At 38.6% G+C, this 19,198-nt stretch overlaps 1 protein-coding gene across 1 annotated transcript in view; it reads right to left on the bottom strand.

The window, feature by feature from the left end:
• The window catches only part of cenps (centromere protein S), a 29,536-nt gene that overhangs the window by 9,571 nt on the left and 767 nt on the right, over positions 1-19,198 (bottom strand). The window contains exon 2 of the mRNA XM_043676238.1: positions 18,216-18,339. Coding sequence (XP_043532173.1) covers positions 18,216-18,339 — 124 coding nt within the window. The remainder of the gene's footprint in view (positions 1-18,215; positions 18,340-19,198) is intronic.

The raw sequence follows: 19,198 nt of genomic DNA, 5'->3' as shown, positions 1-19,198 counted from the left end.
TGAAAAGATATGAATAAAATTAATTAAAATCAAAACAATTGAAAAAATCTACAGTATATCCATGTACTATATTACAGAATTACAGAAATATTCACCACAGATTGGAAAAAACGCACTGCACTGAATAGTAACATAATCCTTTAATACACCCACAATGATCTTCAATCTCAGAAATGGCAAGAAGGGAAGAAGAATTAACTAAACAGTTGAGCCATTCCAGGTCAATACACTACACCATTGATTTGTGCCAATATGTAACCAATGTCTAGAAGGAGAGTCATCTATTGCTAACATAAAAGGTAGAACATCATGGTTGGTGCTTTCCTTTCAAACACAGAAACTGTGAAATAATGCACTTGCAGATCCAGATAAGATTTTGCAGGATGCACACCTTCACGACGTTCTCACACCACCATTATGCAATGCCACATCCTTTAAAAATGTAGCAACCTTTGTAACAGATGCAAAGCAGAAAACTCATTACTACTTGCAAGCTACTGCATGACAAAACCTTTTCTAAAACTGTACATTTATCTGCAGCAGGATATTGTTAAGCAAACAGTGTTGTTTCCTAGTTTGTGATGTATTTGATTTTAGAGTGAGCTCACGAACAACAAAGTAACCTACAGTAGGAATCTCTGATTTTGTTCATTCTAGATACACACACTCCACACAGGACCTAAATGTTAGAACATTTCACTCAGACGTTTTTTGCATGCATGTTGCAAAGTCTTGATCCCAATTCAGTAAAATGCTCCTCTAAAAGTTTGACTCCTACAGAAACTTAAAAAAAACCCTATTAGCTAATATTAGTCAAACAGTGTATCGAAGTTTTAACAAGTTAATCATTATCATCACCATGAAAATGTTATAAGACGTCAAGCATTGGAGCCTGCAATACTATCTGGTTTCAGATCAGGACAATAACTCTTTAAGCAGGAAACAAGATGGCTGAGAAAACAGAAACATTAGATATTTCTAAGAGGCTAGCACCTTTGTCAGCCACACACATCATTGCAAAGTCCCACACATTTCTCAATGCACTGAAATGCTTAACCTTTTTTAGATTTAGCATTTGAAAAACAAACACAATAATGCCAACCTCTTTATATGCCTATTTACCAGCAATAGCTGCAGCAACTTACATTTACAGAACACCTTTAACATAAGAAAAATATCCCAAGAGCCTCCACAAGAACAGTGAGAAAAACAAAAATTAAATGTTGAGCCACAAAGGGCAACATTGAGAGAGATTGCAGAAATTTTGGCTAAAGAAGTAGTTTCTGATTGGCGTTTTAACTGATTAAGAGGTCAAATGGTGGAGAGGTTTAGGGAGGTTTCTCCAGACTTTAAGGTTTAGGCACATTAGCAGAACAATTAAAATTTAAAATGCTCAAGGAGCTAGAATTTATCACGGAGGGTTGTCGGACTGAAAGATACTACAGAACAAGGGTCAAAATAATTTCTCTTTTTCAAGGACTCCTGTCAACATTTCCTCAACAACTGCTTTTTGATAGTTAGGGGCTACATTTTGATTTTCAGGAACGACCGCTTCATTCTCATTAAGTCTTTTGTAAGGGAATGCTCCCTTATCTGTACTGATATACAGGGTATTTTGACTCTCAGAAGCAGACCTAGAAGGTTTTCTCAATATCCTCAATAATTAACAACTTGCCAATAACCACGAAGCCACATGCCCAAGAAATGGCATGCTGGGAAGGGAACCAAGACAGTAATCCAAGAAATTTGCAGAATTCATTGTCAAATGGATCAGGCTAGACAGATATGCAAGCCATTTACCTTGAGTGATTATATTGAATAGGTGTTGATGTGACAATGCTGCCTGGTTGAGGATAGAACAATAAATCGGAGTTTCAGTAAAACTGTTTGAGACAGCCAGGCTCCTCTGGTCGGAAATTCCAAATCCAATACTGCCTTTCATAATACCTTTTCCTAGGACAGAAGTTCATTTACATGGAGAATGTGAATTACGTTGCTGTATCAAACTGCTGCAACTACATGAGATGAATCAGCCTGTCAGTTGCCATGCTGACATAGTCAGTCAATGACAGTAAGCCACTGTACTTGGGGATATAGTTAAAGGGCTACTCAATTCTGACAGGCCTGACATCTGAAGACAACAGCAGCCCAAGAGGCAGGGACTTTGGGCATGAGAAAAACAGCCTCAACCTCAGTTTAGCCAGCTGCAATCAGGATGGTATAAGCTTCTTCACCATTTTGCACTTCCAAAGTGGATTTTAAACCAATGTGAGAACATAGTCATTTAAAAACTGTAAGGTTACTCAGGAAATTAGAAGGGAACACAGCTTTCATAGAATTGTATGTATATCGTGTGCTTCAAATGGTAATAAACCACATTTCATGGTAAACCACATCTCATTATTACTGTAAGATGATTCCCAATAAGTAAGCAATTAAATCAGACACATGAAAACGATACTTACACCATACTACTACAACGGTTCTCATTCGCACACCATCATCTCCTCGTCCTCCACAGATCTATTTGTGGCTCTTTCCTATGTCATATCTAAATGTTGTCGCTCAGTGACATACAAAACATACAAATTAGAAGAAGTAGGTCACTTGGCCCCCTCGAGTCTATTCCACCATAACAAATAATCATAGCTGACCCAATTACTCCAAATTCCCACCTATCCCCGATATCAGTTATTGAAAGTTTCCTTAAGAGTTTATCTCTGCCTAAAAATTATTTAAAAACCCAGTTTCATGAAGGATGAAAACTCCAATGGCTCTAACCTTCATTAATAAGAACTCATCTGTCCTAAAGGGGCAATACTTTATTTTGAACAGTGACCCCAAGTGCAGATTCCTCCATGAGAGGAAACATACATTTTTTAAAAAGGATTCTTTAAAAAGGGCTGCTGTTGTCTTCAGATGTCAGGCCTGTCAGAATTGAGTAGCCCTTTAACTATATCCCCAAGTACAGTGGCTTACTGTCATTGACTGACTATGTCAGCATGGCAACTGACAGGCTGATTCATCTCATGTAGTTGCAGCAGTTTGATACAGCAACGTAATTCACATTCTCCATGTAAATGAACTTCTGTCCTAGGAAAAGATTTCTAAAGAGCTTATATATTTCCATTAAATTGACTCTCACTTTCTAAACTCCAGTGGATACAATTCTAGACTGTCCAACCTTTCCTGCATGACAACCCTCTCAATCCATGCGTACTCCAGTGAAATGTTCTCTGACCTCTAACACATGTAGATTTTTCAATAAATAAGGACAAAGTTAGAAATCACAACACCAAGTTATAATCCAACAAGTTTACTTGAAAATTCTAGCTTTCAGAGCTCTGCTCCTTCATCAGGTAACTAGTGGAGCAAGATCATAAGACACTGAATTTATAGCAAAAGATCACAGTGTTGTGCATTTAAAATGATATATTGAGCAAACCTAGATTGCTGTCAAGTCTTTCATCTTTTAGAATGGGTTGCAGGTTTTGGTTCATTAATATGTAAATCCCAGAACTACTCTTAAGTCACATTCTCGAGATAACGTAAGGTTTTACTAAAAAGGTGACATCTCAGCTCAGGCAATGCATTAAAGATGTGAGGTTAGAGTCTGCCTGTATCCCAATCGTGAGTCAGACTGGTTTTGTTTCCAAAGTAGGAGATTATAAAATGTCACATGGGTTGACTTTAAGGATGAGAGGTGACTTGATAGAAGGACTTGATAGAGAAGGATGAGAGGTGACTTGAGAGAAGTGTACAAGGTAATGAGAGGCATAGATAGATAGCCAGAGACTTTTCCCCAGGGCAGAAATGGCTGTCACGAAGGGTCATTATTTTAAGGTGATTGGAGGAAGGTATAGGGGAGATATCAGAGGTAGGTTATTTACCCAGAGAGTGATGGGTGCGTGGAATGCACTGCCAGAGGTGGTACTAGAGTCAGAGATATTAGGGACATTTCAGCTACTGCTGGACAAGCACATGGACAGCAGTAAACTGAGGGGTGCGTAGTTTAGGTTGATCTTAGATTAAGATCAATGTTCAGCACAACATGGTGGGCAGAAGGGCCTGCACTGTGCTGTACTCTTCTATGTTCTGCATTCAATTTCCTTTATGATAAACAATAACATTCTATTAGGTTACCCTTACATTGTATCTGTAGACTAACCTTTAACATTTCACCCACCAGGACAGCCAGATCCTTTGAACAGAACGATGCAATTGCTCTCTATATAATACGCTTTCCTTTCATTCTGCCTACCAAAAAGACAATTTCCTATTTTCCTATATTATACTCTATTTGCCTGAATTTTACCCACTTATTTAACCTACATCCCTTTGTAGTCTCCTTTATCCTCTTCACAAATTATTTTCCTACTCACTTTTATGTAATCAGCAAATTTAACAACAATACTTTAATCTAAGTCATTTATGCACATTAAGGCCCTAAAACTAATCCTTTACACACCATTTCTTACATCTTGCTATCTGGAAAATTACCCATTTATGCCTATACTCTGCTCCTCATTAGCTAGTCAATTGTCTATCCATCACAATATGTTCCCACTTTACAGGTTAAAACCACCATCAGTCATCTCTCCTGGTGAAAGAGCAGCCCTGTGGTCTCGTAAGACTATGGTGACGTTATCTTTATTTTTCACAATAATGTTTGAAGTGGCACTTTATCATAACTGCCTGCTTCCTCACTAATACTATCCCTCCCACATTATGAGATCCTCATCCATGCTACACTTCCCTCTCGACTTAACCATTCGAATGCTATCCAGGCTGACTCTCCGTCTTTCAAACTCCAGTTCATCCAAAGCTGTGCTACTGTATATACTCATGTAAACATCGATCCTACATAAAAGTCAACCCCTTATTTTTGGCCAATCTTGCATTTTCCATATCTCTCTCTTGTGAAAGTCGATCCTACTGTATCGCACTATAAACCTCTTACAAAATAAATTGCATGTTCCCATTAACCTACTTAAACAAAATCACATTCATTCATTCATACTGGTAAATCTACTCATCACTATTTTTTACTATATTGCATCTCTATTCATTCATAACTCTACTTAGCCCACTAGGTTTACTACAGCACGTTTTGATTCATTCATTCATTCAGACTGGGACTAAGTCTATTGGTACTTATCACACTTTGTTCGCTATGCATCCAAAAGTTAATCTCGTTAAAAAGTTAACCACTTTAATTGTGCCATTATATCCGAATAAAAGTGAGATATATTTGCTACATATATCTTTAATTCTTTACCAAATTTGTTAAGTGTTGCTAACGTTCATAACATACGAGAGTAAATGGGAGGGAAACCGAAGAATTTGGCGGGAAAGTTCAAGACGCTTAAACATTCAGAATTTAATAAATGTTTCATTTAAGTATGCCATTATACCAGGCCATGGCAATGCTGAACAGTGTGACTTTGCAGGATTTCAATGAATCTTTGATATGTTAATTGTTTGTCCTGATATATATAAATAAAATTTACTGCCAGTAATTCATTTTTGTTTCTCTTGCTTTTACCCAGTAATTACCTTTACTATAACTCATTGTGTCTTTCTTCTTTACCCGGAATTAGTTGTGCGATCAAATTGACGTCTGCTAATAATAAGGTATTTCAAACTGCCCCTCAAAACTAGTGCCTGCGTATCAGTCAACCCTGTTAATTGAACCTTTAAAAATAGTCTAAAAAATTTGACTTTTACACGAGTATATACGGTACTCACACTACCAAGTCCTGTGCTCAGTGAACTGCACAGGCTCTAGTACAGCATGCTTGAATTTAAACTATTGCTATAGTATCTCCCAGTATTGCTGTAGCCCATCACTGTAACCTCTTCTACAGTCCCTTCTAGCTACTTGTACGGTCTGATTTCTTTCATCTCACCACTAATAACCATGCCTTCAACTTTAGAATTCTCTCCCTAAGTCTTATCACTGCTTCTTTATGAAGCACCTTGAAACTTAATGTTTTGACCAAGCTTTTCACCATCTGGTATTATAATTTTCAAAAAACAGCTCAACATCAAATTTTGTCTGATAATACGTCTACAAAGCACCCTGGGATATTTTATTGCATTGAAGGTGCCAAGTTATCGTAATAAAAAGCAGAACTTGACTTATAGAGCTTTGGCTCAATAATACTACCTCGCACATAAGTGCACAAAAGAATTATGTGTATTGTGTAAAAGTTGCACTTTCCTAGCTAACGCTTTTCAACTCAAAACCATACTTAAACGAAGGAGAGAGAAGTAGAAGCAGTCATTTGGAAAGTACAGAAGCTCTTCAAGAATAGAAAGATCAAAGAGTTTGCAACATCATAACAGTCTCATATTATACATTAGCGAACTGGTCGAAGGAACTAAAGGCATGTCGCTAGGTTTGCAGATGACACAAAGTTAGGTGGAGGGACAGGTAGCATTGAGGAAGCGGAAGGCTGCAGTAAGACTTTGACATGCTAGGAGTAGACAAAGAAGGGGCAGATGGAATACAAATGTGGGAAGTTATGCATTTTGGTAGGGAGAATAGAGGCATCAACTATTTTCCAAAAGGGGAGCACTTCGGAGAAACCTGAAGCACAAAGGGACTTGAGAATCCTAGTTCTCTTAAGGTTAACATATTGGCTCAGTTGGCAGTTAGGCAGGCAAATGCAATGTTGACATGCACTTTGAGGGGATTAAAACACAAGAGCAGAGATGTCTATACAGGACTCTGATCAGATCACGTTTAGAATATCATGAGCAGTTTCGGTCCCCATCTCTAAGGATGTACTGGCCTTGGGAGAGCATCCAGGGGAGGTTCACAAGAATGATCCTGGGAATGAAAGGCTGGTCGTGAGGAGCAGTTGAGGACTCTGGTCGAAGGGTGAGGGGGATCTGATTGAAAATAACAAAATACTGAGAAGCCTGGATAGAGTGGACATTGAGAAGATGTTTCCACTAGTAGGAAAAATGAGGACCCAAGAGCACAACCTCAGAGTGACCTTTTACAGCGGAGATGAGGAGAAATTTCTTCAGTCAGGGGTGGTGAATCTGTGGAACTCATTACCGCAGAAGGCTGCGGAGGCCATAATACAGACATAGACTGGTTTGTGATTAGTAAGGGAATCAAGCGTAATGGGGAGAAGGCAGGAGAATGGGATTGAGAAACATATCAGCCAGAATTAAATGGTTGGAGCAGACTTGATGGGCCAAACGGCCTAATTCTGCTCCAGATGGGTTGGACCGAAGGGTCTGTTTCCATTTGTACATTTCTATGACTACTCAGACCTCTTGACCTCACAGTAGCCCGCAAACCTACCACAATTAAACGGTGGCTAATGAACCTAAAAGACCCTATACAAACAACCAGCAAAATGAATGTCATTTTCAAAATACCATGCAAGGACTGTAACAAACACTACATTTGACAAACAGGCAGAAAACTAGCCACCAGGATACATGAACACCAACTAGCCACCAAAAGACATGACTCACTATCACTAGTATCCTTATATACAGACAAAGAAGGTCACCACTTCGACTGGGCCAACACATCCAACCTAGAACAGGCTAAACAGAGACACACATGGGAATTCCTAGGAACATGGCATTGTAACCAGAACTCTATCAATAAACACATCGATCTGGACCCCATCTACCAACTTCTGAGAAAAAGGAGCGCAAGTGATTTCATCCACCATAAGAAACCAAGACACAAAAATAAAAAGTGGGACAAAACACCAAGCGCTTCACCGGAGACTCACTTATGATGTTGCCTAATATGGTGACGAAACATCTGAAAACAAACCTTCCAGCTCAGCTAGCAAACTTACATCTGCTCCGATAACTTTTAAGCTTATGGTCTCAACAAGAACTCAGTGAATAAATAGCTATGCTCTGAGGAGGCCAATGAAGATAACATTCCAAAAGTGTTTGGAAAAACCAGGATAAGTGAAAACAAAGTTGTGTGACCTTTATTTGTTGGGCACCAGATGGTAAGTACGGTTGATCTTATGGAGAGGAAATGATACAAAATAAACTCCTATGGATAAAAGCAAAAAGCAAAAAGAAACCAAACCGACACTAGGACAGTACAACTTACTCCATAAAAAGCTATGTGAGAACAGGAAAATGATTTAAATGGAACACTTCAATCCACCAAATATAAGAGTGGGAAAACCCAAGTGATTTTGAGTTGGTATGGTTAGTGCAATACACAAGTCTCCATGATCCAATGACTCAAGAAGACATTTTATATTCAAAAGTTCCAAAGGTGACTGGAAACCTAGTAAATTACACTATCACAGATCTCCAATTTTAATTCTTTCTCTAACTCCTCTCTCCCTGCTTCTGTATTTTGTTATTGACAAAACCAAACTCCTTCAAACATTGCCCAGAGCCTAACTTTTATCTTATTTAAAGGCAAGTGTAAGGTGCTGTATTCGAGATGTAATTCGATTGGTCACTTACTCGGCTTTAAACCAAACACACTTTATTCTTACACCAAATTAAAATACAAACAAATGAAAGAAGACTTGATATAACTTTAATGCTAATGGAAAACATAAAAGAATAGACAGAAATAGAAATTGCTAAAACAGTTCAGCAAGTCTGGCAACATCTGTGGAGAGAAATCAGAGTTAATGTTTCAGGTCAAGTAAGCCTTCCTCAGACCTGGGGAATTTTCTGCCTGATTTACAGCATCCATAGTTTTTTAGATTACTTACAGTGTGGAAACAGGCCCTTCAGCCCAACAAGTCCACACCGACCCGCCGAAGAGCAACTCACCCAGACCCATTCCCCTACATTTACCCCTTCACCTAACACTACGGGCAATTTAGCATGGCCAATTCACTTAACCTGCACATTTTTAGACTGTGGAAGGAAACCGGAGCACCCAGAGGAAACCCACGCAGACACGGGGAGAATGTGCAAACTCCACGCAGACATTTGCCTGAGGTGGGAATTGAACCCGGGTGTCTGGTGCTGTGAGGCAGCAGTGCTAATCACTGTGCCACCGTGCCACTCTACTGTTTTTAAAAGAACAGTAGATTATTTAACTACTAAACAGTAACTGTTCCAATATAGTAACATCCCATAAACACACCATTGGCAAAGGGCGTGTCTCCCCAGTCCAGGAGAAAAGAACACCAAGCGAAAATTCTGGGAGAGAGAGTGAGAGAAAGAGAAGAAAAGAAAAGAAAAGAAAAGAAAAGAAAAGAAAAGAAAAGAAAAGAAAAGAAAGCGCAGGGTAAAGAGAGAGAGTGCAGGGGAGAGAAAGAGAATGCGCAGGGATAAGAGAAAGGAAAGAAAAGAAAAGAAAAGAACTACAGCCTTGTGCTGAGGCCGAGAGAGATGCAGAATATTTTCCACAACCAACTTCAAAATCCCAATAACTCCAAACTAAACTAAAATCCTGATTCTATGGGAGACTGACTCCATCCATTCATGCTGCTTCTATTGTTTTAATGTTTAAAAAAATAACATGGCTTCACAAGCTTTTTTTAAAACTTAATTGGCTTAGAACAGACAACTCGGTACCTCTGGCTCAAAACCTCCTCAAAAGAAAAGCAGACCAAAATAAACTTCTTAAAACCATAGTGTCGTCACAACTTGTGTAAAATTAGTTAGTCTTTCCAATTCTGATGAAAGATCACTGAATACTGTCTTTATTCCTCTCTCCACAGACCATAATCAGACCTGCAAAATATTTCCAGTATTTCCCGTTTATACAAGAAGATTTCTTTAGAAATTTTTACATATGAAAAATTAAAAGCTGTGAGTTTCAAGCTAAGTATTGAGATAGATGAGAAATTGGCTGAAGGGTTCTTAAAGGAAAAGGTGCTTTGTTACAATAAGTGTGGTGCCCAGGCTGAATATACAACCATTCCAAATTAATTTCAGTGCAAATGAAGGGCAGTGGAACAATTGTAGGGGGTTAGCAGGGGAGAGATATATTTAAGACCTATGAAAAAGCAGCTCTGCACACAAAGTGGGTGATCAACACATGGAATGAAATTCCAGATAAAGCTGAAGTGAAAACTCTGCTGGCATTTAAGAATCAATTAGATACAACAACGAAGGAGAGTCTGGACAGGAAGTTGGTTTCCCTCATCAGTGGTTGTCACTACTACTATAGTTTGACATAACAAAAACCTAAAATGTGACGCCTGATTCAGTTTTCAGATGGCCTCCTGTGATGCCGGTGGAGAAATACGATTTCTCTTGCAAAAAGCCTACAGTGAGAAGATTGATATCCTGTGTTCTTTGGTCTGGGACTCATGGCCATAATCATATTTTGAGTTGTCCCTCATAAGCAATTTATGGAACAGGTGGCCAAATCCACTGCCTTCAAAAGTGGTTGAAGTCAGAGATTTCTGCTGTTGGCTCAGTAATAATATCTGAATAGCAGGTTGCTTTTAGCCGAATAGATATTAATTGCTGTTTCCAAGAATGGTCCATGTGATTTTAAGAACTGTTTTGGTGTCTTTTAACCAAAATTGTGTGATTAGGAATATTTGTTTTCCGTGCCATTGACTTTGTGTCAAACGCTAGCCAGGAGAGGATAAGAAAGCAGTAGGAGCCACTCCAGTGGAGTGAACTTGAGCATCCTCAACCCTGTCTTCATGGCAATATTTAGCTGCTGTGGTAGTAAAAGCATTATTGTGGTAATTAGGACCAAAAAGGAAGCAAACTAAATTAATTAAGTAATTCTATATGTTCAACAGCAATCAGAGTTTGCAGCCATCTGCAACTTTATCTCAGCAGCAAAATAAATCATTGTGTTTACATTCCAGAAGACAAAGCAACTTCAGACATACAGCACTGCTGCCTCACAGAGGCTGGGATGCAGGTTTAATTCCACCCTTGGACAACAGCCTGTGTGGATTTTGTATATTCTCCCTGTGTCTGCACGGATTTTCTCCGGGTGCTCTGGTTTTCTCCCTCAGACCAAAGACGTGCAGGTTAAGTTGATTGGCCACAGGAAATGCAGGGTTACAGGGATAAGATAGAAGGGTGGGGTGACCATCTCGTGGCAAGTCTGAATTCCTGACCACACCTTCATAATGTCAATCCAAAGAAAACAATGGATTTAAGTACATTTTCGATCGTGCAGGGACAGTAAAATTAGATCTTGTTTGAAAAGTATCAAGATTTCTTTAAAATACTAACTTAAAAACCACAATAAAAGCAAAACTTTGACACAACCTTTAATCATGAAAATGGACTATCACTTCCTGAAATGCTTCAAGTCAGTTGAATGTTTTATTTTCTGAGAATTAATCTTTATCTGATGTTAATGTTTTGAATACATTATCTTCAAAGCAAAAAAAAGTTAACTGTGCTTAATCTTTGACATTTAAATGATTATTAAAAAAAACAGAAACTACTGCAGCAATGTCTTATGCTAGCATGGGTGCATTAATCTAATCAAGTAATAGTTTATAAAGATATGACAACAGCTCTTTCCAAAATTAAGAGTTCAAAAAAAGACAGGAAAGTTTGGAGTGAGCTATGAACAACTTCAACATTAATCCTCACAGCCAGTAAAGCATTGTTATTTTCACCTACAGACCATCATGCAAAGGCAAATACTTATGAATGTACTTTATCCTATTAATTGAATGTGCACAACTTGAAATTGTCTTGCACCAACATAGCAATGGTTTAAACTGAAACAACTATGCCTATAGTGTGCAGTGAGTTCTGTCTTAACACAGAAATGAGTATTGAAAAATTTGGGCAATGGACTAAAAATATTAAGCTTAGAAAACTCAAAATATAAAGAAAATCACAAAAAGCTGAGGCAAAACCAGAAGACTTCTAGCGTGAAATAATTATTTTGTTCTAGTTGTGACGATACAATGGCTTTAAGAGGTGTATTTTGTCCTTTTTTGTTTTGAAGGCAGGTTTTAAGGGAGAGGTATCTACTGAAAACCCATAAAGTAGGCAGTTTGAAAGGCCTTGGGGTTTTAAGTAGGAACAATAGAAGCAGCCTGAATGGGTGGGGCAAGCTCCACAGGACGAGGATTTTTAGTTTTAGTTTTTTAATTTTGATTAACCTTTTAATGTCAAATAGTTTGACCAATTGAATTGCATCCGGAATGCAACACCTTATACCTACCTTTAAAATAAGAAAATGTTAGGGTCCAGTTCAACAACAGTTTATTTTTCTGAAAACAACAACAAACCATGTCATGTGAGCAGGAGCATAAAAACAACAGTTCAAGTTCCTCTCACTATCTTTTAGCATTACGGAAGCAATGTTAAGAATATAACACATGTGACTACAAAATATTGTGGAGACCATAAAGCCATTTTCTTTCACAGACTGAAAACAAATCAACCCTATCTTTTAATCTCCTAAGAACAGGTTCTTATTCCCCCCGCCCGCCCCCACAATGGCATAGCAAAGTAAAACTCTACATGACCTCTCCAACATATTACTTGTGTATCATTGACTTTGAGCAATATTAATTCAAGGTTTTATTGAACTAGCAACCATGTTTACACATAATTTCAACGCTCCCAAAAATTCAAAATAAAACTCCACAAGATTCTTGCTAATCTGCACTTATAATTGCTTTCATAATTTCCAAGTCCATATGTGTCAGCACTTTCTTAAAGGAAGCTCATAATCCTCCTAAAACACTCTTCTTACACGAAACTGTAGATCTGAGATGCTTTGAGATTAAGCAGTCTTTTTTAGATCTTTCAGTGCCAAGTTTAATATTATGGTGAGACGACATTCTTGGCTATTTTATGAAGCCCAGCTGTATTTCAGAATGAAGTCAAGGCCAGAAATATATTTCCAGTATATTCTTAAGACCAAAGGATTTGAATAACCAACTGTCAATCACATTCAAAGCCACAAAGAAATTTCTTGCACATAGAAAAGCATGAAAAACTGATTTTCACAGCTCATCTAAGCATTGCACAGCTATTATGATTTTAAATATGTGACTAACATCCATGACAAACTGTGTCTATTTTGATTAATTGATAGATCAGCCTAGTCTGGCCCTATTGTAAATTTGTTTATTTGGAAGCAGGACAAAGCTAAATACAGCTTTCATTTTAATGTTAATGCTAAGGTTTTACAACGGTGGAACATAAAAATACTAAAAAGTTTTTTCTTTGGCTCAAATGCTTCATCACACTTGAGAAAGCTGACCTGAACATCATTCTACACAAGAACAAGGGAGCGCAAGCCAATAACAGATCATGGATTGAACTAATAACTTTCATTCCATTCCCAACTTATTCTGTTAAATCTTCTAAAATTGAGTTTTGGAGAGAGTGGGAGGGAGGTGATGATCAAATTGGTTTAGATGATGCACAATGTAATATAAACTTTAAAGGAATACAAACAAAAATTAAAAGTGGCAGCAGAGGATGGGACAACAACGCGCACGTGAATCACAACAAATACACCAAGCAGTTAGGAAGGCAAATTGAGTTTTAGTGTTTATTACAGGAGGTAAAATTATAAACATAGTGAAGCTTTTCTGCAGCTATACAACACGATGGTCAGGACACATTTGGAGTACTGTGTATAATTTCAATCCCCTTACTTGAAAGAAATAAGCATTAGAAGCAATTTAGAGAAGGTTAATTTAACTCCTTCCTGGGATGGACATTATCTTGTGAAGGAAGAAGGAAGTGCTTATTTTATGGGTCTGTATTGATCGGAGTTTAGAAGAACAGAAGCTGAAGCATACAAGAGCTTAAGATATGTGGATACTAGAAGGATGTTTCCTCTTGCTAGGGAGACTGGAACTTGGGCAAAGAATGGCCTACACCTGGTCTGATGTGATATTTCTACCTTCCAAACAGCAATGTGATAACAACCAGTTAATTAGTTTTATGATGTTTATTAATGATGAGATATCAGTTGGGACACCTAAGGCAATATCCCTTTTTTTCCGTGACAGAATCATAGGACTATTTACATTCATCTGAGAAGTCAGATTTTGAAGATGGAGAGTGGCTACCTCCAAAGATTCAAAAGAAAGATTCAGCTCATGACTCATACAAAGAGGCACTTTGAGGACATTTGATCCAGTTAGCGTTTTTCCTGTCATTTTATTTGTTGGAGGTTAGTGAATAGCTGGAGTAACATACTGTCAAACAGCTAGTAAAGATCTGCTAAGTATTTAAAAAATGCTGATTGAACATTACTGCTCTGCTCTTTATGAAATGACTTGTCAACAGAGATTTTTATCAACTTCCTTAAAACATAATTTCCCCTAAATGTTCTTTTGATAACATCTTACCATCTTCAGACATCAACTGTTTGTCAGTAGCATTTCAGACAAGTATAACAGTTAAAAAAGCAAGTACCATATGGTTATTTTTCATTCAAAAGAACATAAAAAAATCAAATGTTTTCTCTAAGTCAGCCACAAAATGCTGCACAGAGCTCCATTTAATACATATTTCAAAATGCCATTTTTCTTCCAACAAAGGTAGCAAACAGGAATTTCAAATTGTGAAAATGCTTGAAAGTTAGAAGTTACCTGATACCATCAAAATCAATGCCATGTAATTATTGAACATGAAGGTTGAACAAATGAAACCACAAAGTCGCTCTCTCAAGAAACATAAGAATCGGGAGGAGTTTTGACAGGGACCCACCAGCTAATAAGAACATCGTTTAGGGCCGACTGCCTGCCCCTCTTCCGTGGTTACGTTAGAGCCCGGGTGTCCTTGGAGAAGGAGCACGCGGTGTCGACCAACACCCTGGAGTTGTTCAGGGGGAGGTGGGCGCCACAGGGAGTGGAGTGCATCATTTCTCCCTCCAACTCTATTTTGATTTAGTCCCTACCCTCCCCCTCACTGTTTTGATCACACAGCACTGCCCTTTGATGTGAAGGGCAGTGTTTGTCACTGGCCACCGGGTGTTTTCCTATCTTCCTGGTGGTGGAAATTGAATAAAAAGGGCAGTGTTTGTCACTGGCCACCGGGTGTTTTCCTATCTTCCTGGTGGTGGAATTTGAATAAAGGTTCGGGCACTTTGTGTCTTTCACTGTGAAAAAAAAAGAAAAATAAAAGAAAAAAAAGACAAAAACAGGAGTGTTTGTCACTGGAAAAAAAGAAAAAAGAAAAAAAAATAAGAACATCGTTAAAGACAGTGTTTGTCACTGGCCACCCGGGTGTTTTCCTATCTTCCTGGTGGTGGAATTTGAATAAAGATTCGTGCACTTTGTGTCTTTCACTGTGTCTCACACCTGCACACACACACTATGGGTGCTGGGGCAAAAATAAGCACTACCGCACTTAGGTGGTAGTGTGGGGGTTAACATTAAAAAAAAAAGAAAAAAAAAACCAGGAGATTTGGGTGCTGGGAAAAAAATAAGCACTAAAAAAAATAAGAACATCGTTGATCTTCATTCTATTTTTCCACCAAATCCCCATACCCCTGGATTTTCTTTGTGTTCCAAAATCTATTGATGTTAGCCTTGAACATACTCAATGGCTGAGGGTCTGCGGCTTTCTGGGATAGAGAATTTCAAAGCTTCACAAACCTGAACAAAAAAAATTCTCATTCTCTTGCTAGTCTTTCGAACAATTTACAGATAGACCATTTATCACCATGGAAAATATTTTCTGTTCAAAATACTTTGCCAAGTACAAATGGTGTAGTGTCAGTTCACTGAAACACAGTTACAGTGATTACTCTTCAGTAAATCAGAAAAAAAGAAGACTTGGAAATATGAATTAGCTAATTTAGGTATTATCATCTTGGGCTAAATGGATAAAATTTCGTGGAATTGTTAACAGAAAAAATGAAGTTAAAAAACAAAATTAGGTGATTGTCTTCCGAACAGAAGCTTGTAGCTGTCGAGTAATTTTAGAGACATGTTTCAGTTGGGAGGGAGTGGATGGTATCTTTGCAGTTTTCATTTTGTTTTTGACTGAGAGGAGCTGGTTGGGAGATGATAAATCTTACAATACTTATTTATAGCTTGAGACTTATGATAGAGCACCTGACAAAGTGGGGCCCTCACCCATCTTTTCACTTCACAACCGGAAAAGACCTTTCTAAAGGTAGCAAAGAAGAATGTTTGCTTAACCTTTCAAAGCAACAGTAATTGACGCAAAGCTGATTTTCATCCAGAGTACTGTTTGTACTATCTATACAATATTTACCCCACTTTGGGAATTAAATGTGCAATTTAAAAAAGGCAATTTTAGAAATAAAATAGTAAAATTAAAATGTACTCAGATCACTAGTTTAGAAAGATAATGGACACTAAATTTCATCATACCTTGGAATGCTGGGAAGTTTAATCTCTATGTAATTTCACCCATCTTTCTGTAAAACTCAGTGCGTCTTTGATCATAATCAACACTCGAGGATTTAGACTTTGAGAACAATTCTTTGCTTTACAACATTGTTACTTTTCAATACATTTGCAATTCACTTCTATCTCAGTGATGATGCTTATATATATTTGTTGATACTTCTCTTGGGTCAAAGGTCGGAGGTCATGATGTAGCCGTACAGGACATTGGTTCGGCCACTTTTGGAATAATACATGCAATTCTGGTCATCCTGCTATAGGAAAGATATTGTGAAACTTGAAAGGGTTCAGAAAAGATTTACAAGGATGTTGCCAGGGTTGGAGGGTTTGAGCTATAGGGAGAGGCTGAACAGGCTGGGGCTGTTTTCCTGGAGTGTCAGCGGCTGAGGGGTGACCTTATAGAGGTTAACAAAATTATGAGGGGCATGGATAGGATAAATAGACAAAGTCTTTTCCCTGGGAGCATGGATAGGATAAATAGACAAAGTCTTCTCCTGGGATGGGGGAGTCCAGAACTAGAGGGCATAGATTTACGGTGAGGGGAAAGATATAAAAGAGACCTAAGGGGCAATGTTTACACAGAGGGTGGTGCATGTCTGGAATGAGCTGCCTGGGGAAGTAGTGGTGGCTGGTACAATTAAAACATTTAAAAGGCATCTGGATGGATATATAAATAGAAAGAGTTCAGAGGAATATGGGCCAAATGTTGGCAAATGGGACTAGATTCATTTAGATTGGTATGGACAAGTTGGACTGAAGGGTCTATTTCCATGCTGTACATCTCTAACTCTATGAGCAAGAGCTGGAAAATAGGATTAGGCAGGGTGGCCCACTTTTCAGACAGAACAGACAGTAGGAGCAGAATGGCCTCCTGTGTCCTGTTTTTCTACAAGTTACAAATATCTGTAAAGCAGATGTGGGGAGGAGGCAGGGGAGCTGCTCCGATGCTCCAGGGAAAACAGCCCCAGCCTGTACAGCCTCTCCCCATAGCTCAAATCCTCCAACCCTGGCAACATTCTTTGTAAATTGTTTGTATCCTTCTCACAACCTGCCCTAATTTAGTGTTGTCTGCAAATTTGGCCACTGTACATTCATTTCTTTCCCTCATGTCTTTAATATATACTATAAACAGCCGCAGTCCCTGCATGCTATGGAATCCGCTGGTCACAGCTCTCCAGCCAGAAAAAGAACTCCTTATCCTTCATCGTTGTTTTCTGCCCATCAGCCAATTCTCTATCCTTGCCAATATACTACCTCCAACACCATCGACTCTTACCTTATGACTTAACCTTTTGTGGAGGTACATTGTCAAACACCTACTGGAAGTCCAAAGACAACACATCTGTGGGACCTTTCTGAGACTTCCTTGAAAAACACTAAATTTAGTCAGGCATGATTTCTCTTTCATTAAGCTATGCTGACTCTATGATTTTCCAAACGTTTTGCTATTACTTCCTTAACACTTAATTCCAATACTAATTAGCTATAATTACCTGCTTTTTGCCTTATTCTCTTTTTGAATAGGTGTGTCACATTGGCAGTTTTCCAATTCTCTGGTATTTCTCCAGAATCCAAGGATTTTTGGGAAATTGCAACCAGTGCATCTCTACATCTACCTACCTTTTTTAGAATCCTAGGATGCAAATCATCAGGATTAGGGGACTTATCTGCCTTTAGCTCCATTACTCTGTCCAATACTACTTCTTTAGTGATATTACTTAATTCCTCCCCTGTATCCTTTAGTATGAATGGAAAACTGATGTAAGATACTTTTAGCAGCCAACTCAAAGAACAAGTGTTCAGAAGCAAACAGTCTGACATTCCCCCTGATATGCAGTGTAACAAGGATAAAGAAAAGAAATTATAAGTTGAGAGGAAGATCCAATGCAAAGGTAAGAGACATACCACATTGTCTGAAGGTTGTTTCTGCTAAGGCAGCAATTGTTTGTTTACTGAATTCTGTTCCTTTATCTTCCCCAACTTCCTCACAAAGACACCCAACTGTGTAGTGAACAGCAGCACGAAGCCTCTGTAGGAGAAAAATTATTTGAGAGCCAGATTTAATCATCTTAAACATTTTCAAGTCTGGTGCTTAGGTCACAAAGTTACCACAAGTTCATGAACAATCAAGAGGCATTCACGATCTAGAAAACAGACATACTGGGATGCAGAAGACTATTTGTACATGAATACTCATCTCATAACAAACACAGAAACCAGGGTCCAGGAAGATAGCTTCTAGGCTTGTACCTCGAGCACTGATTAAGTTACATACTAGTTGTGGTACAGGTCACTCAAAAACACATTTTGATGGGTCAGGCTATTAACCAAGTCTTTGCTGTGTCAGGTGAGATATGAAGCAGAGGAGACCTGCATGAGCTGAGCACAGAGTTTGCACAAAGCATGGACACTGCACTGCCCAAACGGGACCAAGTGGTCATCTACAAGAGCCACATAGTGGATCAAGCATCACCACTGAAAGCAGTTTTCAGGGTACCAGCACTCGTCTCCAACAGTCTGAGGAGCGCAGGGTCCCGTCAAAGGAGACTAACTGTGGCAGCTCCCAAGACATACGTGCTGTCCTCTCCGAGGTCTGTCTGGTCTCCTGCCAGCCACTCCTGCCCAGACCTCCCTGACATTATCCCCTAGGATCATTTAGATGGAGCTCAGCAGCTTTGTACCTCTCAAACTGGAGCACAAGACAAGGGAAAGGAACACACACGGTTGACATTAAATAGATACATGTGGATAAATAGTGACGGTACATTTTTCACAATTTATTTAATCAGATTTTCCTTTGGATTTTTGGGTTTGTGTTTGGTTTTGCAGTAAAACAAGAGCAAAGGGTTGCGAAGCTGATTGGGAGGGCTAACTGACTTGATGCACTA

This window comes from Chiloscyllium plagiosum, chromosome 34 (assembly GCF_004010195.1).
Source record: "Chiloscyllium plagiosum isolate BGI_BamShark_2017 chromosome 34, ASM401019v2, whole genome shotgun sequence".
NCBI lineage: Eukaryota > Metazoa > Chordata > Chondrichthyes > Orectolobiformes > Hemiscylliidae > Chiloscyllium > Chiloscyllium plagiosum.
This window is presented reverse-complemented; position numbering and strand designations above follow the sequence as displayed.